The sequence below is a fragment of the Dicentrarchus labrax genome, unplaced genomic scaffold (genome assembly GCF_905237075.1).
Source record: "Dicentrarchus labrax unplaced genomic scaffold, dlabrax2021, whole genome shotgun sequence".
Classification (NCBI taxonomy): Eukaryota; Metazoa; Chordata; class Actinopteri; family Moronidae; genus Dicentrarchus; species Dicentrarchus labrax.
In genome coordinates this window covers 9,010,137-9,037,491 of record NW_026136723.1, presented here as the reverse complement: position 1 = coordinate 9,037,491, position 27,355 = coordinate 9,010,137, and the positions used below count along the sequence as shown (strand labels likewise).

The window sequence follows — 27,355 nt, the reverse complement described above, 5'->3', positions numbered from 1 at the left end:
CAAGATAAATGTGTATGGATTTAAATGGTTCATGAAGCACCTGGAATTTGTGTCAGAGATCACGCTGAAGGAAAAGGCCTGATTCTCAAAATGAGAAAAAAAAAATGGAAAGAAAATCCATAAACGCATCTCGGAGAAGAGCTCTCAATGTGAGAATTCAACCAATTATTTATAAATAACATGAAGTGCTGCTTGTTGGAGGTAGATGATCTTCTCTTCAGCAGTGGAATTTCAAGAGGCAGACAGCTAACCTTAAGTGCCTTAAATGTTCTACTTTTCATACAGTGAGCCGACTTATCCCCAACTTATGGTACCCTGGTAGCTCACCTGGTAGTGCCATAGATACATGTGTACAGCATGTGGCCCATGTACAAAGGCTGGGTCCTTACTGTCTCTCTGCAGCTTCTCCGATTGAACAACGGCAAAAAAAGCTTTAAAAAGTTTCGGATCCTGAAAAAGCAAACAAAGCTGGGTCCCAAGGATCTTTGGTAAATGAGGCCAATGTGATGTTGTGTTTAACTGATATGAATTTTTAATGACAAAGACTCAACTACAAAAACTAAAAACACTGTTCATAATGCACCAGTAAGGAAAATGGCAAGACTTTGATTGTGGTAAACAAAGACACAACTAGAAAAAGAAAAAAATAAAGACATGATTTAGATTTTTTTTTTTTACTCTAGAAATTACTGGTGCTACTTTGAGGCAAAACTTTGTTTTTTATCAAGAAATGATCAGTGACACTTTTAAAAATATCTTTATTTGGCTGTTGCATGTTAACTTTGGTGCTCTGTGATTAACAGTCACAGGACTACAGTATCTAACTGACTGATGTGATGGCTAATTTGAGTCATGTATATTGTATTATATATGTATATTATAATAGTGGTTAGGAAGACACATGATATGACATAAGTTACAGTATTATGCTCAGAAATAAATTGCATAGATGTCATAGACAGTATATTCTCCCAGAAATGAAGTGAAAGTGATCAGTAAAACAAGAGACCAGTGTACCCTTCAGTCTGCTAACGGTATTGTCTGTTAGCAGCATGTTAACCTGTCAGCAGCAGCCCCCACTGCCACCGCACAGTTTAAGGCCAATGGACAGCTCACTTCATACTGCATTCTGAAACGGTTCTACATTATAAAAGGTGTCACCACAAAGGAGAACGTTTAGATAACTGTATATTGCAGATTATACAAAACCAGATATAATGAGCTGCATTTCTCTGAACAAACCATTTACACCGGCAGCAGTTTAGACAATTCAAAGGGCTTTGGTGGTTTTGTCTGTGAAACAGTTTGTCATGCAGTGTGTGTGTGTGTGTGTGTGTGTGTGTGTGAAAGACATTTCTCAAAACTAGATTTTCTCTCAATAACGTCATGTCTAATTTCACATGCCACTGTGCGTCTTTCAGGATATAAATGGCCAACGGATATTGATCTGCACACTCACTGCTGGGTTAAAATGCAGAAGTCATGATATAAATGATCTGCTGTTCACAGGGACTATAAATTCATGCTCTGACTTTGGTTAAAAAATGAAGACACCCTTGTGTTTTGGCTTAAGAGTGCAGCCAGAGAACAGCTCAGCTAACAGTGTTGCTCAGCTGTGTTGTAAGCTTCAGCTGCCTGCTCATATGACACACCATACTTTTTCTTTGGTGGTGACACTCTAATCTCCTTCCTCCAGGTTTAAGGGCAGCTTGCTGAGTGTTTGCCCCATGACGGGAACTACGACGACTATGTTCTGACAAGCAGGTCCCTGCATTGGACACGCAGCCACATCGGGTGCACCTATGCACATACGCTAGGGCTGCAACTAACGATTATTACCAATTATCAATCAATATATTGATTATTCCCTTGATTAACCGATCAGTTGTTTGGTCCATAAAATGGCAGTAAATTGTAAAATATGTTGCTCGCTGTTTCCCAAAGCCCAAGGTGACGTCCTCAATGTCCACTAACCAAAAGGTATTCAGTTTAGTGTCACAGAGGACTAAAGAAAACATTCACTTGTTTTTTCTTAAACATTAACGCTTAATCGATTGTCAACATTGTTGCCGATGAATTAATTAATAGTTTGATTAATTGACTGGTCCTTGCAGCTCTAACAAACACATTAATTGACGGCAGTAGAAGAGAAGACCCCAGCGTCTGTACAATGCAGATAAAGACATTAAAAAAAAAGGCTTTGAAAATATTGTGAGGTAGTAAATGCTTTCAATGTGTCTGTTACACCTTGAGGGTACAAACGAGATTGTTTTTGGTTAGAAAACACTGAATGTGAAGAAATATATTGATAACTATAGGCGAGCACCATGGTCAGCTGTAATCTGACTGGATGTGTCTTTTTGTTTATGTGTTAGCATGTTGCTCCAAGCCTCATTAACCTGGGTTAGCGTTTGTGATTTGTTAGCAGTATTGTAGCACCTGGGGAAAACACAAACATCTGAATAAACTGATATTATCAACTGATGGCAGCTCAGAAGTCCCATTTCATGACTTCTGATGAACGTGTGGGACTGTGCAGTCGCCACTAAAGTGACATCACTGTTGGCAAATCAGCAGGAAGCCGTCCGGAGGAGGTTACATGGCGAGCTCATGCGACAGAAGCGGTCACTTTGAAACGGCCTGCTCCTCCATGCCAGCCTGTGTCATGAGCTCCGCCACGTTCTTCTCAAGGTCATCAATGCGGGTTCCCATCGCGTCTAGTGCCAGAGTGAAGGATGTGCCAGAACCCGTAAACGTTGTACCAGTTATTGGACCAGCAACACAACAAAACACGACACAGCTGCCAATAATGATTAACCTTATATCAATGACTGACTACCACATTCATGGTTACATATGTGATTTAAAACATTAATACAGCAGCAAACAACTATCTGCTATGTACACATATAGTGGAGTCATGGTGTCCCTTTGCCTGTGTGGCTATCGCAGCCTCTCTGTGGTTTGTTTACAGAGCTGGTCTGCTCCGTGTGCAGCTGTAGAGCTGTAACCGCTGTTTATCCTATCTACGTCGCTGAATTAAGGATTTATTTTGACCAAACCAGAGTTTGTGACTGTAAAGCCTGACAAACGCCCCCCCCCCCCAGTGGCCGTGCATGTTACTGCAGGTGTGTGTTTGACAGGCAGGACCAGTCTTTGATTAGAAAGTGCTCTCAGGTGTGTTTTTAGCTCCCATAACCACAGACTGAACAGCGAACTTAATCCAAATATAACATAATGCAGCTAAGCTTTAAACGCCTGAAAGTGAAGTTAGTAGCTGTAGTTTGGGTGGAAACTGTAGATTAAAGGATATGTTTAGACTCCAGCTGTTCAGAGACTGCCTGGAATCTGCCTTGAAGTCGCTGCATCGTTTTCTCCATCTAAAAGGAGAAGAAAGCCGTCAGGAAAAGTATTTTATAAAACACACAGCTCACACCAGACAAACTTACCGCCTCTGTCATATCTGCAGCTGCTTTGCTGTCTGTTTTTGACATCGTCTCTTCAACAAAACCCAAATATTAACAGGAAGTGTAAACCTACAGCCATTCAGCCTGGCTGTGGGGGTTTGTTTGGTTCCTGGGTGTGACAACGACGATAAAAATCCCCTCTCCGCTTCCCCTCACACACGTTAGCTGTGTGACTCTCACATAACTTTGCGGTAAAGTGAGTCGACAGAGCGAAAACAATGGGACTTCCGCTTGCAGTGGTGGTCATTTCAAAATAAAGGTCACTTGGCGAACGCGCAAAAAAAGCATCTGGTTCAGTGAAGTTTTAAAGAGAGAACAAAAACTATATTATTAACTATATTCTGTGCTGAGGTAAGGGACAGCTGTTTTATTAAATATTTAATATATAATATATGATATTATTAAGTTATTTGATTAATATTCAGTCACAAATCTGTTATAGACAAAAGTCTAAAATTGTATCAACTCATAACATCACATTTAAGCTGATAAGTGTCAGTTCAAGAATGTGATTAGTTATATTTAGTAACTACAAAAAAAAGCTTTACTTGTAGGTTTTGGTGATATTGACTTTAATGTATTAGCACATTATTGTGAAGGTCATTTTGACTGATTTTCCGGTCTTGCGCTGACTCACTTTGACTAGCTTGACTTTACCATCAGCGGTGATATGTATGCATGGTGGCATAGGGGAAGAACATTGTTATTAACTCTTTGTAGACTGGTGTATGCTGTCAGGCAGCTCACTGTGTGCTCTGTGGGATGTAGATGAGAAGGAACAGTTCCCTCTCCCCAGACTGAACCTTTGGTTTTTATATAAGAGATTATCCTGGATCATAGTGACAGATGACTGATGACAGATGTGTGCTGTGAGGGTTACATAACTTTGATTAGGCCTTTCTAAATCTTCATAATCTGGATTTTGTGTCAGTGACAGTCTGCATTCACTCTAACTGCTGATCGTGTTAAATGTATACTGGGTAACAGAATTAGAAAAGGCCTGCAGGTCTGGACTGCAGCATTTCCAGAGGCGCTGGTGTGATGTGCTGAGCAATAAGTCAACTAAAATAAACCAGGTTGCATGAAATATTTAAGGAGGAGTAGCTTCATTGTCAGGGGAAAACCGACAGAGTTAGGCCCTTTTATGTAATGGTAGCTACTCTTCAATACAATGTTTATTGTCTGTAGCAGGGCCAGAATAACTCATAAGGGCCCCAAGGAGAACATTAGCTATTGAGCCACTTGAGGGTCTGGGGTTCCAGGGCAGAAACCCACAAGCATTCCCTCCAAGTCCAGTCAAGGACTATCATTGTGAAATCTATAAGTAAATGTTAAAATTTTGCACCACTTAAAGAGTGTTTTAGTCCATAACGAGATTTTTCAGTTCAGACATTTTGACTTGTCAAAGACGGAAAGGCAAAATACTATAGTGTTGGTTATAATATTAACACAGGTTCTGTTCTTTTCAAAGCCAGAATACACAATACCAGGACCCTGAAACTGAAAGCAGATAAATGGAATTCAGCCATCATTCATTATATCACACCTGTGCTTTTGTCCTCTTCCTGATATGTCAAAATGTCTTCCATTAAAATGTGCACTGCATTTAGAAGCTGACAGATTAGCTAGCCAACAAGAAGACGATATTCAATCATATCGAAGGTTATAGAATTATAATTAAAAGGACAAAGCTAAATAAATAACCACGAATATCCGTGCTCCTCCAAACTGCTGACACAGCCACGCTGCGAGTTCAGAAACCGACCTGTCCACAGCCACTCACACGATAGTGTTTGGAGCGAGTGGGTGAACTATCTTGACTGAGCCAACATCTTTGTCTCAACGCGTGACGTGTGACGCTTCAGGAAGTGTGGGCTCGTCCGTTGAATAGAAAAACACAGACTCTGGAGAAAGAAGAAAACTAGTGTAATACAGGGACCCTGCACAGGAAAAGGCTGCTCTGTGTCAAGTTTCCTTCCAGTTACAAGAGCTTCTTGTACTGTTTCAGAAACCTGGGCAGTTGTCCCTTCTGAGTTTAGTGCAGTCTTTCAAAACAACGCCAGCTAGCGTCAACAGAAGTGTTGAATCGGAGAAATGGGACGTATGGAGCAGATTAGCAGCTCCCGCCGACCCCCCCGCTGTCTGTGGTAAGCGTTGTTGTTCTGTCGGTACAGTAGCGGACACACTGATGTCCTCACTGTCTGCACTGTTGTTCTCAGCTGTTACCGAAACGTTAGACACCCCCCCCAGAATCGTCGTTTCTGATCCACTGCTCGGCTTGTGATGGCGTGGCACTTAGCTGCTTCTTTGTCTGTGTGACCCGTGTAAGGACTATGCATGAGAAACGCGGATGTTACTCTTTTTACACTGTCAAAGTCGGTACAAGGAACCAGCGTGGGGTAACCAGCTCATTATTGTCTCCGTTGAGCCGGTGAAAGCCAGCTGACATCACTCCACAACTTCTCCGACTGTCTGAGCAGCTGAAACATGGACGATGAGCTGTTTGACCAGATCGTGGCCGTGTTTAACAGCCTGGTTTCGTGGGTCGCTGCTGGTGCCATGGTGTTCGGTGGGCTGGTGCCCTACATCCCCCAGTACAGAGACATCCGCCGGACCCAGAATGCAGAGGGGTTCTCCACCTACGTGTGCCTGGTCCTCCTGGTGGCAAACATCCTGCGGATACTGTTCAGGTATCAAATCACCCCCATGTCTGTGCTCTCTGTTGTATGGTGCCAAAACTCCATTTAGAAAGCTGTTAGTTTAATACTCTGTAGCTTATAAGTCGAATGATATACCGCATGGAACAAAACTTGTGATCTGTCAATAATCAGTGGGGTATGTAATGGAATTCGGCTTAAAAGAGATAATCTTAGGAGCTTCTATTGCATTGTAACTTCAGATTTGTTTCTTCTCATTTGTTGCTGCCACCTACACAAGTTACCACTTAGACAAGTTCACTGAATAGCAGCTGCTGGTAGATTGGATGTATGCTGATTTAAATAGTGGTTGCTAATTATCATTAAATGGTCTTAAATTGATCTTAAAATGAAGAGTATTGCACCTGCCCTGACAAATAGCTTTCTAACAACAAACTGCTTTCTACATTTTTAAGTCACTACACTGAGCAGTTCTCTCAACTATTGTTTGTGCAGCTAATCTAATCTGGCAGGTACTTGGGTATATGAGAGAGACAGAAAAGACATACTGGGATCATCTTTGGAGGGGTAATCGAGTTGATTTCCTCTATGATGTCTTCCTGGAAGTTTAAAAAAAATGTTCAAGCTGCTGCAGCTAAGTACCATTGTGTTATTCAGGCTTTCAAGCCGATACCGATACAGTCATTTCACATTCGTGTTTTTTAAAAAGTAGGTCATAGCCTGTAGTTAATGCACAACTGAGGGGTAAGAAATGCTGAGATGTAGTGAGCAAAGATGGATCCATAATGTTACAAAGCTCTGACTGAACCAAATGTAACTGACATCACTATTGTTAACACAACACAAACAAAGAAAAGCTCTTCAAATGTTTATTTATGTTCATGTATTTTTTCTAGTAAAGTAAGTCAGAAAATGTCACAAACATACTTCGGCTTTAATAGAACAGAATAAGAATTAATATTAAATTATTATTATTATTATTGGCTGATAATTAATCAGCATTGTCACATTATTATAACACATAATAATATAGATTCCCCCTTTATCTGCCCCAATATATATTTTCCACCCCTAACTGTAAGAGAACACCCTAAACACTAAACACTCTTTTGTTTTTTCCGATCAGATTTGGCCGCTACTTCGAGACGCTGCTCCTGTGGCAGAGCATCATCATGATCGCCACCATGCTCATCATGCTGAACCTGTGCACCAACGTCCGCATGGCCACTGAACTGAACACCAAACGACGCTCCTTCATAGGTCAGAAAACCCTTCTGCAGATTAACCTCAGCTGCATCTACACCGTGTGAGAAACTGTGTGTGCTTCAAATGTTATGTGCACAAAAGAGCGAGTGGGAGTGAATGGTGAGCGAATGTGTGATAGCAATGTGGTTGTGTGCGAGAAGATAAAAATATCTGAGAGCAAGCAGGAGGGGATGTGTGAATGGAAGCGTATGAGAGTGTTTTGAGCATGGTGTTAACAGGTTTCCTTACCTCCCAGTGTGTGTGTGACCACAGTGAATGATCCAGTAAAACTTGCTACAACACCACAGCACAAATCTTGCAATTGATGATCAGAAGTGAACTTTACTATATTGATGATCGTTGCCAGTGCCATTGTTTAATGCAGGATTCTCAAAAACCCGCCTTCTGAAGGAAAATCACTGGCTTCAAACTGCACCTCTGTACTTGTAAATGAGCTGCTGTTCAATATGACCATATCCATCTGAAGCTTAAGCTTGACAGCATCAAATGTTTTCATGCGACAGAGGTTTTTTTTCTGCTATTACAATTTTAATTAGTACACAGATAGCTGACAGATGCTTAATTTATTGGCCCAATATTGATATTGATCATTGTACATCTTGTAATAGTAGAGATAGTAACTTTAGTAGGGAAAATATAGATTTAGAGATTTGGGCTGGTACTTTATTAATAACTGCCGACAGCAATAGAGTCAACTGAAACTGCGATGTGTCTGTTCCTGTGAACGGTGTCTTAAACAGCCCCATAAAGTTACTCAGTACCCCACACACTGACAGATCCTGTTTTTTTTATGTGCATCCTTTTGTACGCAAACAGACAGAGCAGCTCTCTTTGGTTAGTCGTGTGTTTATTTATGCAGTGCTGAAGTTTCCCGTACAGACAGACTGTATACTCCCGCTCCAGGATTGGATGCTCAGCTCTGCCTCCCGTCCCTGTGACAGTCTGACGGTAGGAGAGGGGAGGACACTTGAAGGATCGGTGTCAGATAACAAAAGTAAAGTGGAATCCAGTGAAGAGAGCAATAAAATACTGTAGTCGCCATTTAAAGCCCTCAGGCCAGTCAGCCATGTTGACAACCAGTGAGTCAGGAGAAAAATAATTTCCCACACAGCTTCACACATAGTTGAATTTACTATTAAGCAGCTGAGGTTCTTCCTTTATGTGTGCTGTTGTACGCATGCATTTGAGATTTTGAGATATGCATTTAATCCCTTTCTTGCCAATTAGAAGATTATTACCACTCTTGAATCTGTCTGGCAATATAGAGCTACAGCTAGCAGCCGGTTAGCTAGCCTGTCTCTCAGAAGGTAAACAAACTGCCCACCAGCCCCTCTAAAGCTCATTCATAATCCATTATCTCTGGATTGTTTCATCCAGACAAAACTGAAGTTTAAAAATGACAAGCTGTAGTCTTACAGGGAGTTATGTGCAGGACTGTTTCTTGGCCGTAAGCAGTAACTTATTGAAGTCAATGTGAGGTTGCCAGGCAACCAGTGGAAGAGTCCCACTATTGCTATTGCCTCAAATTTGGTTTCAAATCATTTTTCTTCATAACATTAAATAGTCATGACTTCAAGGTCCAGTGTGTAACATTTAGGAGGATCTGTTGGCAGAAATGGGACATAATATTCATAGGTATGTTTTCATTAGTGTATAATCACTTAAATATAGGAATCAGGTTTTTTGTCACCTTACAATGATCCTTTCATATATATATATATATATATATATATACATAGATAGGATTTCAGTTACTTCAGTCTGCAACTTCACCGCCAGCCATTAAACCCCGCACACTGGTCCTTTAATAAGCAGCAGTCAAGGTTAAAGTATTATTTCTGTATATTTAAGAATCGAACACTCAACTGAAGCCGGTCTGCTTCGTCAGGACTGTGTGGGTGTGCTTTGATTAACTGACAGTGACCCGGCCATCAAAAGCAAACAGCATGTATCACAGCTCAAAAATCAGTTTTGAGCTGCGATACATGATATTGCCATTTTCCAACAGAGCCCTGCCCACGTCAAAACCATTAAGAGGAGCACAGACAAAACCACAGATAAAGAAATCTCTCAACTAAAATATCAAAAACAGTTGGAACTTTGTGTCTTTATGTAGGACCTCATCACTCGTAGTAAGAAGCTGGTTGAGAGGATGTGTTTTCAGGGCCTTGTTAAGGTGCAAAGATACAACAACAAATTCCGTAATCAGTGATAGAACTTATCAGGGAATCAGTCTCTAATTACCTGAAATGTCTGACCAACTGTCACACAATATTGTAAAGTCATGCCCAAGTTCAGTAACCTGACACGTCACGGGTCACCTCTGGCTTTGCTGAAAAAAAAAAAAACATGAAGAAAACCAAGCTCTTTTTTCTTTCCCTTCCTTTCCCTGTTTTTTTTTTTTTCTCCCCCCTTATTTTTTTGTTCTCGTCTGTAGCGACAGACAGTAAGGACGAGGAGATCAGAATCCCTAAGAGGCTCTTTCTGGGTACGTACAGAACTTGCTGTGTCTGCCATGAAACATCAGTCGTAGTTCATCTGCCTCTCCATCTCTGTGTCTCGTGCATGATGACCCGGCGTGGCCCTCCCCTCCCACCCAGCCAACACTAACCGACGACTAACACCATCAAGCACATGTTTGGATGAAGCATGAGCACCATTTCACCCGCATGTAGTCCTGTTGTTGCTTTCATGGAACAGATTTACTGTCCGTCCATTGTGGCCACCGCTGTGATGCATGTTACACTTCACACCCTCACTCCAAATGAAGCATCAGCTTTCATTGAACAACCTGTGTGGGTGTGATTTTGCATGTGCTATTTGTGCTCATTTATTCTGACCTCACATAGACTAATTATTAGTAATTATCAGTGATTTCCAGTAGACTAACTTGCTGATAGTACAGTTTTAAATCCACTTACCGACATCTTGTAGTTCCAACTTAATGCTTTACGTTTTTGCAGTTTGAAGTGAATAATATTAACTCTCAAATCAAATGTGTTTTTGCGTGTGTTTAATGACCCTTAAACTGTTGCATGCTGGTCTTTATCCTGCCCTGAAATGTGAATGTAAAGCATCTTTTTAATGGCTGATTTATGCAAATTCAAATGCTAATGACTTTTAATTGATGTTGTCTTCTAACTGGCTTTTTTCAAATCGTTCTTTGAACTACGCTTGGTTTCAGCTCAATGCTCCTTTTATGATGAATAGGTTGCAGTTGCAGTTACTGTGTGTGTGTGTGTGTGTGTGTGTGTGTGTGTGTGTGTGTGTGTGTGTGTGTGTGTGTGTGTGTGTGTGTGTGTGCAGCAAGCTTGTCCAAAGGGTTAGTTCATTCATTTTTAACTTTTTTTAACATCTTGCATAATTTCAGAATGTGTGAGAAAATAATGACGTTTAAACATCAAATTAGCTGGTGCATAATTTAGGGATAATACTGGTGATATTCTGTATTTTAACAAATTCAAGAACAAAACCAACAATGATCCTACTACAAGTTGTTCCTGCGTATCCAAATCCTGATACCGGTATATCTTCTTCCTCTGCCACAGAGCTCCATTGTTGTCCAAGAACTGATAAAAACACATCAATGAGCCACACTGTTGCACTGAGTGACGTGCTCCTTCATTGCCATGAACACACACACACACTGTAGTTTATTTTGACTCAATCGCCCCACACCCCATCCTGCTGCTTTAAATACAAACCAGAGCACTAAAATGTTTATTAATCCGCAGTTGAAAATAGTCCCCAACAAATCTACTCTTGTTTATTGCTGAAAACTACAGCAGTGGCTGTTTTAGGAAATGAATTACTGATTTAAAAAAATGTGCTTGGGTGTGAGTGGCACAGCCGACGGGGGGGTAGGGAAATAGGAAAACACCTTGAGACAAACGCATTGTTGGTTTTGGTCTTTTTAATTAATTTGTTGACGGTAAGAAAAATATGGAATAACATCAAACTTAACCTTCTGCACAAAGGGCAGACATCTGCTTCTGTACTGCTCAGTGTGGGTTCACGCTGTCCGTTCTCTCAAATGTTGTGTTTCGTGATGTCATAACATGTGCTCTCCATCACAGGCCCTTTTCACAGCAGACATTTTGACTTGTCATTGTGGGAAAAGCCCAGGTGTTAATAGTACAATGCCTCCACCTGGATCAAGTGTCCAATAGGAGCCAAAACGCACAATACCAGGACCCTGAAACTGAAGCAGCTAAATGGAATTCAGCCATCATCATTTTTATTATCCACACCTGTGCTTTTCCCACTGTGATATGTAAAAATGCATATTGGGTGCGGCTTGATGCAGCTTAACTACTGCTGTTTTACAAAAGCTAGACATCACATGACCTAGAGGTCATCCAGATCATGTGATGTAATTTGATGTAACATCAAACTATGATATTACTTAAGGCAGTGAATCAGTCTAACCTGAAATTCTTAAGCAGTGTCCCAACACCCAAGCAGGTTTTAATTATGTAGGAAAAGTGACAAAATAAGTGATTAAAGCCCCTGCAAGGAACCTTCCTTTTGCTTTGATTCTGGTGGTGGCAGTAGTGTTACCACTGCCTAAAAAAATTCTATTGTCCCACAATGCAGTGCACAAAGGAAAAGGTAGGCACTACTCACAGCTGCAAAAATAATGAAACATTGCAATGGACAGTGGTTGATGCATGTGTTGTATTATATCAAGATTGTATAAAACTAAAAATATATAGATTTCCTTTATTCTAACAGTCAGTACATAGTGCACACTGTTTACAATAAGTATGCTACACTGTGGAATTGGGACACAGCCATTGTTGTTCCTGGTATGGACACTAGATGGCAGTGGGAAACAATATTTGAATGCTGTGAAAAAGCACATGGCTCAGTTTGTTGTAAGATATATCAAATTCTCCTCCTGGGACTGACTAATGCACACTAGATGGCTTGGTGTTGAAGTGCTAGTTTGTACCCTTTGTCGGATGTTTTCCATCATTTTAATAAAAGCAGAAGCAGTTTTCCCCAGCAGTATGGCTTTCTGTGGTTGGGCCTGTCTCTTCCTGACATCTGGCATCAGCTGTTTTTCCCCACATGTTGAAGCCAGCTTTTCACTGCCAGAGACTCCAGGCTAGATGAATGGTCATTGATCGGTGAACTCTGCCAAGCATCATTAGAACTGACAGAAAGCCATGTTCTTTGATCACAGCTTTGCTGGCGTGCGCCTGCTCATTGATCTGCTAGTGGAGGTATCAAACGTAAGCATGTTGTAGTCTACTGCTGACAGAAGTATGAAAACACCCAGGTAGAAGCAGGGAGGGAGAAGTGAAAGAGCAGAGCTGTGGATCGGTTAGACACGCAGCATCACTTAGAGGCCTGGAGCAGCCGTGGTCAGTGTCAGGCCAAAGCAAATTATAAAGCTAACAGTATAACATATAGCACCAAGCTGGTGTCAGTGTGAAGCCGTCAGGTGGAACAGCTTCACACTGTAGCTCTCTGCAGTGACTCACCATAGCGTTTAGTCAGCAGGACAAATTGTCAACCTGCACATTTTTCTGATTGTTCTGTTTGTTCCCTTTTTATCCTCAAAGCCTTCATCATAGCACTTTTTTTTTCTCTCATAGCCGCACAGCGTCATTATCACACCAGGCACTTCCATCAAACAGCTGGACATTTGTACCCAGAAAGACTAGAACTTCCTAGGATGCCCAAATAAGGCAGTATTATAATAGATGTGACTGGCTGTGAACATTATATGCCGAGACGTGTAATTTGCTGAGATAGCGTCATAGAACTGAGAGCATACAAAGGTTCAGTGAACACCTGTGGTGCCTCAACCACAATCACACAACTGGCCACATCTGTGCCATAGAGTATGTCCTTTGTAGGCTGTGTAGTTTTACAGGGAGAAATCCTGGTGAAATAGCAGCTCAGTGTGATTTATATGGAAGACTGCCTTGCGCAATCCTTTAAGGAGATTAAAAGATAAGATCATTTGGCCGTGTCAGAATCCGAAATGCTGGCGATCACTCAGGTGGAGGTAAAAGAGTTTGGAAAGAAAAAGTAGGATGAAATATTAGTCGAAAAAGTTCTTATGACGGTGGGGAAAGTTTCACTTTGTCTAATATATGCCTTAGTCAAACTTCACTGTTTGGTTATTTTGAAGACCCGAAAGAGGAAACCCAGATTGGATTTTTCAAAGTCTCTGGCAGCGGATAAATGAATTTGTGTCAGCAAGCGAGCCATCAAACAGGGCTCCGCTCCATGATTGAAAATCCTGTATGCAAACTTTAGGGCCTCTGTGGTTTTCAGACTCTGGGGAAGCTTGCCTGTTTGTTCCTGAGAGGCAGCAGCTTTGTCTGTCACAATCGCATTCTCTTTCCGCTCAGTTTAATCTAAAAATTAGTTTTTGATATTTTAACTCTTTGAAGGGAAATCTGGGAAGAGATACAGAGGAAAGCATTGTGATTGGAGGAAAAAGAAAAGATCAGATTTTGTGAAATCTTAAAAAAAGAAACGTTTGCAGTACTTTTAGGTTTTGCAACCTTCTGTCGCCCAAGTTCATGTGCTTGAAAATGATACCTCGTCTCTTTGCGTGTGGATGGTGTGCTCGTCTGGGACCTCTGTTGACCTCGGTAGTAGCAGATCCTCCTACATAGCCAGTCTTTTTAGACATGAATGTAGCTAAACATTAGCGTTCTGTTCTGTTGCCTAAAGATAAAATACAATTCTCTAAAACGTTGCAAGTAGTGTTTTTTCCCCCCCTCTCATTAAAGCTTTTTCCTCCATGTCCTTTCCTGAGCTCCGGAGCACCACTGAATGACCCTGAAGATATAAAAATCACAATTTAAACTTTTGGACATATTAACTGGTTGATTGGATAGCATACCACTTTATATTACCCTTATTATCTTTCCATTACCCATTATCTTTCCCACAAAAAGTAAAATCCCTGCAGTGGCTGCGGTTCGCTTAAAATCGAATCAGGAAGAAGAATTGTATCAAATGTGCAGTTATCTTGATTATGTCACGATGATTGAGTGGTCCCACAGCACAGAGATGCTGGCCTAACAATGTTACAGAGGTACATGGCAATACAACAGATTTCCATTTCTTTCTAATGTTCAGTTATGGCTCATTGCTCATTCTGGCCCCTTTGGGGTCTGTACATGTAGCTTCATTGGCTTTGTGAGCTTTCGAATGAATCACCTCATCCTGTAGGTGCAGTTATCCGCTCCTTAAGGGCAGGTCGAGGCCTAACTTTTTAGCCGCAGTCTTTTTCTAGAAGCATGTGGTCTAGGTGGCAGCGTGGAAAGGTTGCTAGGTTTTGGTTTGGCTGTGAAAGCCTATTAGTCATTGTGAAATAGCTCCCTGTCTTAAATTCAGAAAACGAAGCTTGTGGAAATCTGAGGTTCAATTTCCCAGGCTGTTCTAACTGTCTTTCATAATAATGTCCCTGCTTCTCCCACGGGTGCTTTTTTTGAGCGACAGCGAGTCATTATTTCAAGTACCCCCACAGACTTTTCCAGGGCCTAACTGTAACTGTCAGGGAACAGTTGGTAAACAAGCGATTGAAAACTCCAACTCTGACCCGTGTCTTCCTACACACGTACCGCAACTCTGTGGGACTTCAAACCGAGCTGTGCACAAGACGCTTGGCCACCACAGGGAGCCCATTGTGTGCACCTCCAGTCTGTTCCCACACAGTGCTACAGCGGCTGCCACATAGCACAGGGATTGAAGAGGAGGAGGAGAATGCCCCGGGGTACACAAGTGGCACAGCAAGAGAGGTGTATGGCAGGGGATGGCCGAGGTACAGTACCGTGATAAACATCCCTTTAGTGGTCAGTGTGAAATGTTGTGACACACCGATCTGCCTACAGGACACTGTTTTGACATTTGCTGCTGCTCAGAACTGAAATCAGATTTGTGTGTATCTTCTGCACATACAGGATTAAGAGATGATGACACTGCAGCACTGGTACGAAGGAGTGTGGTTACTAAAACAGGGACTGCACAGATAAAGGAAAAGCATAAGTCATAATCACAGCCTTTTTTTTTGCTAGAGCCAAAGGTGTTCGAAACGAAGGCGTTCTGTTCTTCCCCCTCCCTGACCACCAAATTGAAAACCAAATTAAGCAAGATGGAAAAAATATTTTTAATTCCACCACAGAGGAAATGTTCTGCATTATCTCTCCTCCTCCGCTCCCCACTCACTGACAACCGAGACTGGGGGAAAAAGTTTAGGAAAAGTTCTTATTAGTTTTTTCTCTTAAGAACTGAAAAGGGAAACTTGCAGATAGAGCTGTGCAGGCAACAGCCCCAGTAGACCGTTTTCACAGCAGCCATTTTGAAATGAAATTGTAGGGTAAACAGGTGTTACCGGGGATACTAATTAAGGATCCATTACATTCAGGTCAAACAGAGTCAGGGTGCTGCTGTTGTGCTTGTTAGCTCACTGGAGAGGCTCTGCTACTCTAAATGGAACAAAACCCTAATTAATATCATTTGTGACACCTGGGTTTACCCTACTGAAATTACCTACAGTTCCAAAATGAATGAAGAACAACTTTGAGGAACTGGCTGTTAAGACTTAATTACTACCAGTACATCTCAACGGGAAAATTATACTTTACTCTACACATCATAAAAGATGTATGTGGTAAACATACAGCTCAGGTTAGCATATTGCTAATTTGAGCTGTGTATTTTAGCCACTTGGGGGCAGAAGAAACAAGCTAACAGACGCACAGTGGCGTTGTTATGGCTAACGTGTTAGCAAACAGGTGCTTATTTTTAAACATTAGCATTCATTCTGGGTCGTGTTTTGGCCACCTGACAAGTCCGGCTCTGTTTTGGGGGCTTTTTTAGGGGCTTTTACACTTTTGAGTAAATGTATTAAAAGCTCATTTGTTAACAGGTGTGACACTGCTCACTAGCTAGCTAACAGTGTGCGATATTGTAGACGTTTCCACGGCTCCTGCCAGCTACTGCTGTACGTGTGTGTCTGTTATACTTCCCAAACTGGAGCCCAGTGGAATCATCACTACGAGCCTTTCATTACATATATCATATGTTCAGTTGTGTGTTTCATGTGAAGCTGTGCAGGCCTTAAGCAGCCAGTTTGCTGTTGAACGCTGCTCTATGCCCCTGATTGCTTCCCTGTGTGTTGGGCTGTTATCAGGCAGCGCCAGCCTGGTGCTAGTTGGCCCAGATTCACAGTCCTCTGGCTCTGCTGCCAGCAGGGCTCCACAGCCACACCACACATCTGCAGCCTCAACACCTACAGAATAACACACTGCTATACAGTACACATAACAGCCCTCAAAGGATATTCTTAGTGTTGATTATAGTCAGAACAGAAATACATACCTTGTTATACCTTTTTTTAAAAAAGCTTTGCTTGGCTTCAAAACTACATTGTGCTGCTGTCCTACATAGTTGTAAGGGTTTGCCGTGGTAAATCTTGGTGTATGGAGTGTGTGGTGGGCTGACAGAAGGCTGTGACCTGGTTTGAATTGCTCTGTGAGTTTTATTTGGTTACTTTTATGGGATTTGTCTGTCAGAACAGAACAATTGGATTGGTTCAATAACACTCAATATTGCAAAGCCAGGTTACCTTGCACGCATGCGTGCCTGCCATGTGTATTCATGTAGAAATGCCATCTAAATGTCAGAATCGGTCACCATTAATTCTCTAATGAAGCAATATTTCATTAAATTATAAACTCAAATGTCATAAACGCTTGTATTCTTTCACTTCTGATTTTATCACGTCTCGAAAAACAGGAGGGTTTTTCAGTCCAGCGTGGTATTTAGTGGTGAAGTTATTCCAAACAATCCTTTTTTTCTGTTTTTCGTTTTTGCTTTGTCTACTGTATAGGCCCGTCTCTGGAGGCATATGCAGACCTATACAGAAGACCTCTTTAGAGGGCCTAGATGTGCCTCTTGGATAAAGAGAGCCTCATTTAAACGTGATTAAACGAATCGGCTCTATTGCATTTGAGGCTTGTAGAAATCCTGCAGAAGCGTCTTACGCTCGCAGCCATGATTAGATTTTCATGATAAACTCTTTCAATGTCCTCTGCTCACACATTAAATCAGCAGCTACGTGCATGCTTTTTATTTTCCCTTTTCTACAGCTTCTACAATAAACATATGTTGACTGTGTAGAGGAAATTAGAGGGATGTCTTACATTGTTTATTGTACCTGTTCCCCTCATCAGCCATAGTTAAAGTAGTACCTGAGGCGATCAAATCTTCGCAGCCTTGAGAGTATTGTCACAGTATGATTAGTATTGGCTCCGTTTCTTATTACAGGAAGCCACTGTTGTTGTGCTCAGAATCTTTATCTAATCATTTCCTTGGAGAAAGAGCGCACACGAGAGGTGTTGGGGCATAAAAACAGGGTTTAAATCGTTCATCAGTGTCCAGATTCCCACCCAGCCCATTACTGTTGTGTGGAAAATACTATTTCACTCCTCCTCCTTCAAGACCCTGAAGTTAAAGGCTTCTGCTTTTGCAAGAATCTGAATGAGAACGAGTCCAAATCGTGCGCCGTTCAGACGGCCTATTTGTGGCAGTGACATATATTTTTTTTTTCTACGAGAAGGGGATTGTGGGAGTCCTGTGAAAATTTGCAGCTCAAGTGTGAAGTCACTTAAAAAAATGTTCACAATAATGGAGTTTTTGCTCTCTTTTATTAACTAGATCTACAGTTAAAAAGTAGATAGTAGATTAGTAGATATTATTTCCTCCAGTGCTAGAAAACAGGGAGCAAGGAGAGTGGGGAAATTCGATTGGACGCAAGTACGAAAGAGAAAGTGTCTCACAGCTGACTATCTATCTGTCCTGTAATTTAAACCACAGTTTAAGTCCTATGAAAGTACAGCGGCCAGACTTTTAACCAGAACCAGCCGTGAATCTGTGGACTGTTTTAAGCCCAAAACCCTCCTCTACAGGCAAGCCTTTTTATAGATCTCCTTGTTTGTTTTATCTTCCTTATGTTTGTATTTACATGCTTCCTATGTTTGTGTGATTGGGTATGGTTATACCCATATGTACATTTGTTGTTTGTAAAGCACCCTAAAGATCTCTGTCAAAAAGGTGCTATATAAACAAAGCTTTACTTACTCACTTACTTACTTACAAGCGTTTCATACACTATTAAACCTTTTCCTCTCTATCCTCACCTGCCATATCAAATAAAGGCATATTAAAGCCAAAAGGTAGTTTTCCCCCTCACTTTTGAATGAAACTCTTCCTGTAATGTGTCTAAAAAAGTCCTGTCTTTTCTCAACCAGAAACAACATTACTGTTGCGTGTCTCTTTATTTTTTTATTTTTGCTTCCGGATCAGTGCACATCAAGCAATGTTTCTCTAACTGTGCCAGTACTGGCATGCTGCTTTAGAACTGTTCTCTCTTGTAGTGGCTACTTGTTAAAATATATTCATTTCTGTGGACTTATTTGTGGTTTCCCTTTGTTTTACACCTTTTAGACTTTGACTGGAACCACTTCTGGTCGTGGAGTCACTTCGTTGACTACCTGCAGTGCGTGCTGGCCTTCACGCTGGTGGCAGCCTATATAACCTACCTCTTCCTGGACTCTGCGGTGTTCGTGGAGTCCCTGGGTTTCCTGGCTGTCTTCACAGAAGCAATGCTGGGCACACCACAGCTCCACTGCAACTATCAGAACAAGTCTACAGAGGGCATGAGGTAGGGATTCAATACTGAACATCCTAGCTTGATATGTGTGTATATGTATGCACTGAGAATTCAGGGTTTTGGGGTTTCTTTTCCGTTTTTGGGCATTTTGCTTTTAGGGGCCACAATAGAGACAAAAATGAACTGTGATGGAAACAGAGAGGGGTAATGGAACGGGAGGGCAATGCAAGACTAATCAGTGCTAGGAACTGATAACTGAACTATGAGCAGGACACACACTTGCTGTATGGAAATCAGATGTTTTCAGGAGTTTTGTGTGGAGCGAATGCTCTGCAAGTAGTAAGTAAGGAGTATTGAAGAAAAAACCTCACTATTAAGGTTTACAAAAATTGCAAACATCTATGAATTAAGAAAAAGCCACAGAACCAGAACCACAAGAACATGACAAACTGATATATCAGAGACAACCACCACCTTCTCTTTCTGAGTCGATTTGAAGTGCGACTCTGAGTTTAGAATCCTGATACGGGAACAGCCCTATCATGTCGTGGTGAACTTATTTATTCGATGATGGTCAGCACACTCCTTGAACACGTCGCCTTTCTTGTGCTAGTTAACGGCATTGCTGCTTAATATCTTCTTCAAACCTTAGCGGAGACGTTGTTGATTTCAGTTGAATAATAGTCAAATCTAAATAAAGTGTAGTGAAAAACTTTGACACTTATGAAATGTTGTGTATTCTGCACCATTTCATATGGTGTTCTGATTGGTTGGTTTGTAGACGTGGGTCATAGCAGCAGTCACATTGTGAGAATTGGACATGTCTCGCATTGTAAACACACTTTGAATCCTGAAAGGTTTTTTACTGTCACTCTCTCTTTCTCCTCAACTATTTAGGCATTAAGTATAATTTACAGTCAGATGGCAATCAAAATAAAGCTTGTCGCATCTTTGATTAATGATAATGTCTTTATCCTGATGAGTACTGTTTTATTTATGAGTGCCACTTCCATTACAGGCAGCCGTGAGGGTGTGTTGTCCTGTAGCGACACACTCATCTGAGTAATGGCTCCTGATTATATTGTCTCACATATAATCATTTACACTGACACGTGCTTATTATTAAGTATTTCTGGCACCTGTCGAGCAGGAAGTAAGGACAGGGCTCCTGACAACTACTATTATGCCAACATGACAATTGGCCCTCTCAAGTTTCTCTGAAAATCAATATGGTAATGAGGTATTCTGTCTTGCGGTATCTATTGATAATGTATCACTGGCATATTAATGCTAATTTGCATCGAGTCTCAAGCTGTAATTAGAAGCTTTGACGTAAAATAGATTTTTGAAAGCGATTTCAAAATCAATTCTACTAGCTTTCTGAGTGCTAACCAAGCCCTGGAAACTGCTGCTATTTAAAATAGTTCACACAACCTGAATGGTATAAGCACTCAGCGGAAAGCAATGAGACGTAAAAGGATTTGCAAAGAACCCAACAGCATCGCTTGATTAAAAGCAGACAGGGAAAAAGAAATAAGATAAAGAGAAACGTTAAATGTAATTGAAAAGATAAAACTGATAATGTTTGTATTAAAAGAGTTGGAGATTGTCCACAGAACACACAGGCCTGATAAAAAGCTTTCTCACAGTGTGTGTCCTGCCTCAGAGCTGTGCGCCCCCCCTCCCCTCTGCTGGTTGGCTTTCTGCAGCTGACAGATAACAGAATTCCAGCAGGGCTGCCTGTCCACTTAACCGGCCATGACAGCGCTCACGCTGGGTTTTGCCATACCCTCTCTGTCCCATGCCTTATTTAATTCTTTTTTTGCATGCACTTCCTGCCACCCTCATTGTCCACCAAGCTGTCTTACATTATGTGCCTTCTTCACTTGTGGATTTCATGATTAATTTTGTAATTGGCTAGTGCATCTGACTTTTTGGTGGTACCGACTTTCCATGATATCTTCAGTTGTTTTCTATGGTTTCCCAGAATGCATTTCAACACACCGCCAGAAAGTGGTTGTAAACAGGCTTTCAGTCAGGGTGGACATAAATGTATCCATAAATAAAGATAGTAGCATGGGAGAATGTCTATGATCACAGCTGTACCCTATACTCAAAAAGGTCTCACATTTCCTGTGGTTGTAATGCATTCTAGGCTATTTGTGGTACAACAGGGGCATAAATTGGTGTGTATGCCACATTCCCCTGATGCATTTCTTCCTGTATGACTGTAGAAAAAGTACACTCTGTTTTCTGAAGTCCTGACAACAAAACCTAAGACCTTTCCATTGATGTTTTGGAAAGAGCACAACAACTTTCTGCTGTGAAACCCAGCAGCAGGAAGTTGCATGGCACCACTTTTGACCGATTACCCATCGGGAGAAAATGCACCACCAAACAGTAGAATGGATTGAGAAATGCAAGGCACATTGTCCAATAACGATTCATAATCATTATTTTTGTGTGGATTATGTTCTAAAGGTTCAGTTTCAATGGGAAAGACTCGATGCAAAGAGCCAAACTGACTTGCTTTAATTGCAACTCCCTTGATTCACCCTCCCCTACTACGGTGGCCGTTTGTCCTTTCTGGGCTACTGTAGAAACATGGCGGTTCAACACTGCGGCCTCCGTTGAAGGCGACCCACGGTGTCTGTTGATATAAAATAAACAGAAACACAACAATTCTTATTTTTAAGTGATTATACATAGGGATGGGAATAGAGAACCGGTTCCAAATTGTCTGATCCATCGGAATCGTATGCGTCCGACTTTATCAATCCTTTTGTCTATGCCAGTTGAGTATTACAGTGACGAGAAAAACTTATGTGTCTATGCTCCTAGAAACTTGAAACAGGAACGGGTCATGGTGGAGAGGAAGGAACAGTCAAAAGCGTGGCCTCATTTCACACCGACAATATGCTGAAACATTTTACATTATAATAACATTAGCGCCATGCAGGCAAGCTGCGTTTTTCTTTGACTAAGAAAACCTAAATGAAAACAAACAGTAGACAAATATTAGGGATGGAAATTGAGAACTGGTTCCAAATTAAACTGCAGTTAGTCACATGCATGCTTTTTTTCTACTATTGTTTCTACACTGTGTTCACACACTTCTTTTTTTCCACACTTTGCAAAATGTACAAATTGAATAGGAATCAATAATAATAATAATTGTAATTAAACACTTTATTTACACTTTTTCGTGCTGTACAAATGCGAGAATAAAAACCAAGCAAGGCAGATAAAATGTCACATAAAATAATAATAATAAAAAGAAACATGAGAACTGAAAAAATAAAAAAATGGAATGAGTAAGAATAAAAATATATCAGATATTCCCAAAAGCTTGCATGAAGAGAAAAGTTTAAAGAAGAGATTTAAAAGAACCAAGAGAGATGTAGTGTGTCTGAGTTCACTAGGCATTGAGCTCCAAAGTGTGGGGGCTCTAATGGAAAAAGCCAGATCGCCTTTTGTCACACAGCGTGACCTGGGGTTAACCAGCGGGGCTGAAGTCGCGGATCTCAAGGGTCGTGGGGGGGGCACAGACGAGGATAATAAATCAGTATGTGGGAGCAAGTCGGTTTAGTTAACTAAGGAATCAACAAAGAATTGGACCAATAAGCAGAATCAATAATGGCCTTGGTATCAGTGCGATCAATTCCCATCCCTATAATACCCTGGCAGTATGCAATGTAAAGTTTCATGTCAGTTTCTTTGGTCTCACCCTGCAACATGTGCCCGCCATCAGCTGGTGCAAATAAAGCTCCCCAAGAAGGCAGAGGACATTGTCATTTCCAGTTCTGTTTATTGTTTGTGTCCTCTCCTCCCTCAGTGCAAAACCTGTTGAGTCTGGCAGGCTGTTGCTAGGTTACTTTACCTCAGCGCTCTGTTCAAGGTTTGTGTGTGTGTGTGTGTGTGTGTGTGCGTGTGCGTGTGCGTGTGCGTGTGCGTGTGCGTGTGCAGGAAGCAAAATCCAATAAAGTAAGGATGTTTTGAAAGCTGTGCAATTTTTTAAAGCAAAATAATTTGCTTTTAAAAGATCTTAACCCCCGAACTTAGTTTCAGAGTTGAGAAACAGGTTTGTTTTTGTGTTGAGGGTATGTATAAGCGTGCAGAAGAGTTCGGGAAGTCATGAATTTGTGTCTGCGTGAACGAATAAGCGCACGCATGCATTTTGCAGAGACAAAAACAAACAGACAGGAGAAGCAAAGCAGAGTGCCCTTTTGTGTAAGTGTGTGGAACAAAAAAAATAATCAGATCCCATGCAGCACATCCGTGTGGAAAAACCTCACGCTGACTTCCTCCTCGTTAATGGCCCAGCCAGTGTGCCCCCACTCGCATACTGCATAACATTTGTAACAAGTGTCAGACTACTTACAGTACTTGCAATACTCAGGCACACAGTAGGAAGCTTCACCACCTTATTCACCCTCCCAAGTAGGCAGGGGACTGAGTCAGAGCAGGGTAAAAGTTGCCAGTAGAATGAATCATATTGAATGTCCTCAGTGTGTATACACAGCAATACTGCACCATGACATACTGTCAGACAGGCAGTAGCAGAGCAGTTTTTAATAATGAAATATGGATAGGGTTTTGGGGGGGGGGGGGTGATGAGTCCTGCGTCGGAGGTGTTTGTCCCATGAGGACGCAGCTGAAGGCATTTGGTATTTGTCTGATGTTAATTCCCCCCCAGGTTCTCTGTTAACCTCACTGATGCTGTCTGACAGCCCTAACTGCTCTGTTATCGTAACGAGTCCTTAGAGGTTTGCATTAATGCCACCCATACATTGTGTATGTGATGGCAGCACTATTCTCTGTTCCATCCCACTCTCTATTTTCCTACCCTCAGCGTCTTTTTTTTTCTCTCCTGTTTAACTTGTGTGGATTCTTTAGTAGCATTTCTAGCCAATGAGTGTCAATTCAGTTTCAGTTCAATTGGTGCTAGCACATATTATCCGCTAAGGTTAACTCTGTGAATTGTTTGCAAAAGCAGGCTCTTTAAATATGAAATTTCTTAGCTGCATACATTGTATCATGCTAAAAAGACTGAGGGTAAAGCTAATGTTGTATGTCCAGGGCAAAAAGTCAGCATCCTCACCAGACAATGATTTATGTCGGAGATGAGTACAATAAGGAAAAATGCAAGAGCCAGCTGTTCGTTATAAAATAGTCTCTGTACTATACTATATAATAAATCTCCGCAGTGCTGTGTCAGTGCTGGAGAAAGGTTTGGCTGCATCCATTATCATTCTGCTATTGAGGGAAAAAAGACACACTAGCTTGTTTGTATTTCTTTAGTCACAACTGTCTTGGGCATCGCTTAGTCCAGGATACGGTCCTCCTGCAAAAGAAAAAGTAATAGCTGCTAGCTACTTGTTTTCTCTCTGGCTCAGAATAACAATGTTTGATTTTGTGTATTGTCTTTTCACTCCTTTCACCAATTGCTCTTAGCACAAACTAGAGTCAATATTTCACCCATATTCAGACTGAAGTGGCAACCACTTCCTTTTTTTGTGCCATAAAGAAAGCCAGTTTGAGTCTGGTAACCACACTGCACTCTGATGTAGACTGTCAGCTGCCCAGACCTCTCATTTTACAGCTCATCTGAGCCCTCACGAAATGGAGAAAGAGGCAGAGTGGAACATTAAAAAAGGCATGGGTCATGATTCATTGAACTGAAACCAGAGATCTCCAAAAATCATGAATTATGAACTGATAGAATAAAAATGAAATGCAGTGTATAGGTCCAGAGGGGCTGCCTGTTTGTCTCAGAGATTAATTTTACTTTTTAGGTTTTCTAGCATTTAATTTAAAAATGGCACTAAATTTAGGTGCTCTTAATGCTGGCTGTGTTATTGAAATAGAATTTGAATTTATTTATTTGATACGGACCATGCAATTAAACAAAGTTCCACCTCAGAGCACGGAACTGATGTGCTGCACAGAGAGTTTATAGTTATTTCTAAAATCTAACTAAAATATACAACTTTAAGTATCATAAAATACACAACAAATATGGATTTGCATCAAAATAAATACACAACACATACACTAATACACCATGGTCATTTAGAGGTGTAATTATGGCTACATTTTGAATCATTTGTTTTAGTGTTAGTTGACATCTAGAACTTGTCTTTTGAACTAGTTGAAACTGGATTTGGAACCAAGTGAAACTATCTCAGCCAGTGCTACTGTAAATACTTGAAGACAGATATTTTATGGGTGACATTAGGTCAGATGAAAGGTGTTTGTGTGCGCAGTGCGTGGGGGACGAGAGGGTTTTGAAGTTAATCGTTTTCAGGCTGCTGCTATTATTAGATGGTCCCGAGCTGGGAGAGCCAGAGTTACACGCTGATACTGACCAGCCTGCCATAAAACAAATAAAATACAACGCACACGGACAAACACAAAACAGGGGAGACGGGACATCCAGACAGCCAACTGCTGCCTTATAAGGCATGTGGTCTTCAGTTGAATCCCGGTATGCTAGATAAGAGTGCCAGAGCCTTATTTAGCCTTCGTGCTGCTGTCCACTCTAACACCCACACACAGCCACGTGCTGGGATGGATCTGTATTGACTAGGGACGCTGCCAGGCCATCACCCCTGTGGCAGGGTGCATGGTGCTGCTGCATGTAGCATGGCTGTAGAACAGAGCAGCTCAGACTCCCTGCAGCGATCACTGCAGCTGGAGAACCTTAAGATCTGTCCAACCCATCCTCCCTCCATCTGCTCACATCACTCAGGGGGCTGCTTTCTCTTTATCAGGGTAGATGAAAATGAATCAATTTGTTTCTGTTCTGTCAGGGGGGAAAATCCTGTTGAGACTGTTGAATGGAAGTGAATCTCAATTTACGAATGACATGTCTGCATTTGGTATGCTGTGTGTTTTTCTCATAAAACAAATGACACATAATTTAGTGACAGCAACAGACAATATGGATGATATAGGCAAGTGCCGCAAAGAACTGCAAAATGAATTCCACAGTTCTGATCTCATAAAACGACACAAAAGAAAAACTACAATAACATTAGTTTTTGTTTGTTTTTTTACAGGAAAGTTGATTCAGGACAACCCAAGTACTTTGACCACAGAATAATAATGCTCTTACAGCCCAAACCCTCTATATTTGAAGGAAATTGAATGATGAGTTTGAGCGAAGGCACAGGAAAAGTTTCAAACCTTGGATCTCTGCAAATGTTTGTGAAGTGATACATACTTTTCCTTCAATATGCCCAGTACTATGTGCAAGGATACTATATGAGACTATCAGAGTAACCCTTCATAATCCAGTTTTCCACTTTAATTTCTGGACAGTACTAAAGTATTTTAGTACATGCGTGGTAATTCAGTGCCGGACTCTTTACTAACACAGTAGTTGAGAAGCGAGCAGAACGAAGTCCTAAGAGATGCACTAAAATGCATAAAAGCTGCAAAGAGATGATAAGAAAAGAAAATGAATTATTAAAATGAATATCATAGACTGCAGAACTTCACTGAGTCTGTTTAGTAAGATATTACTACATATTAAAAAGTAACTGTTTATTAAAGATCCAGTGTTTAGGATTTAGTGGCATCTAGCGGTGTAGTTGCAGAGTGTACTGTTCAACATGGCGGCCTCCATGAAAGGCCACCAGCTGCGTCTGTGGATAAAAACGTAACAGAATTCTTATTTTCAGGTGATTATACAGTAATGAAAACATACCTAAGAATATTGTTGTATATGTTGTATTTTAGTATGTTGTGATTTTCTACGGTTGCTACCTTAGCCAGGTCTCTCTTGTAAAAGAGATTTTTGATCTCAATGGGACTTCCTGGTAAAATAAAGGTAAAATAATAAAATGAGACATTTCAGTTATAAGGTATTTAATGTAACTTATAAGTTAAAAAATTATAGATTTATTATCAGTGCCCCCTGTTAGCTCCACTGGTGAAGCTGGTGCCCCATGTACCAACAGGCTGAGGCCATGGGTTCCACTCCGACCTGTGGCCCTTTGCTGTGTGTCCACCCCCTCTCTCCTTTCCTCTTCAGCTGCCCCAAAATAAAAATAGTTAAATATAAAATAAGTTCATTGAATCTCAACAATAGGAATAAAGAGAAAAAAGTCTGAGATATGTCTAACAATTGCACATTGGTGATATTTAAAAAATAAATAAATAAGAAAAAACAAAACACAGCTCCCCTTCTCCTCTCTTGTCAATATTATTTTGTCAAAGTACTTTTTACCCTTAAACTGTGCTTTCCCCTTTAATGTGTCTTTTTTTGTATTCAAAGCACTACAAATACAAAGCCCTGCCGCTATACAGTGTAGACT

At 41.1% G+C, this 27,355-nt stretch overlaps 2 protein-coding genes across 3 annotated transcripts in view; one reads left to right on the top strand and one right to left on the bottom strand.

Moving 5' to 3' along the window:
- Positions 1 to 741: 741 nt before the first annotated feature.
- Positions 742 to 3,657, bottom strand: LOC127357622 (heat shock factor-binding protein 1). Its single transcript, XM_051389935.1, has 3 exons — positions 3,450 to 3,657; positions 3,314 to 3,380; positions 742 to 2,720 (listed from the first exon to the last, which is right to left on the bottom strand). Exons 1-3 carry the CDS (start codon positions 3,492 to 3,494, stop codon positions 2,626 to 2,628), a joined length of 207 nt encoding a protein of 68 aa, XP_051245895.1. The 5' UTR covers positions 3,495 to 3,657; the 3' UTR covers positions 742 to 2,625.
- A 1,600-nt stretch (positions 3,658 to 5,257) lies between these two features.
- The window catches only part of LOC127357616 (solute carrier family 66 member 2), a 29,418-nt gene continuing 7,320 nt past the window's right edge, over positions 5,258 to 27,355 (top strand). Inside the window, exons 1-4 of one of the 2 annotated variants that reach the window (XM_051389927.1) lie at positions 5,258 to 6,157; positions 7,251 to 7,384; positions 9,828 to 9,878; positions 18,869 to 19,085. In XM_051389927.1, coding sequence (XP_051245887.1) covers positions 5,955 to 6,157; positions 7,251 to 7,384; positions 9,828 to 9,878; positions 18,869 to 19,085 — 605 coding nt within the window. In that variant the 5' untranslated portion in view covers positions 5,258 to 5,954. The remainder of the gene's footprint in view (positions 6,158 to 7,250; positions 7,385 to 9,827; positions 9,879 to 18,868; positions 19,086 to 27,355) is intronic. The other variant, XM_051389928.1, reaches the window with a different exon arrangement.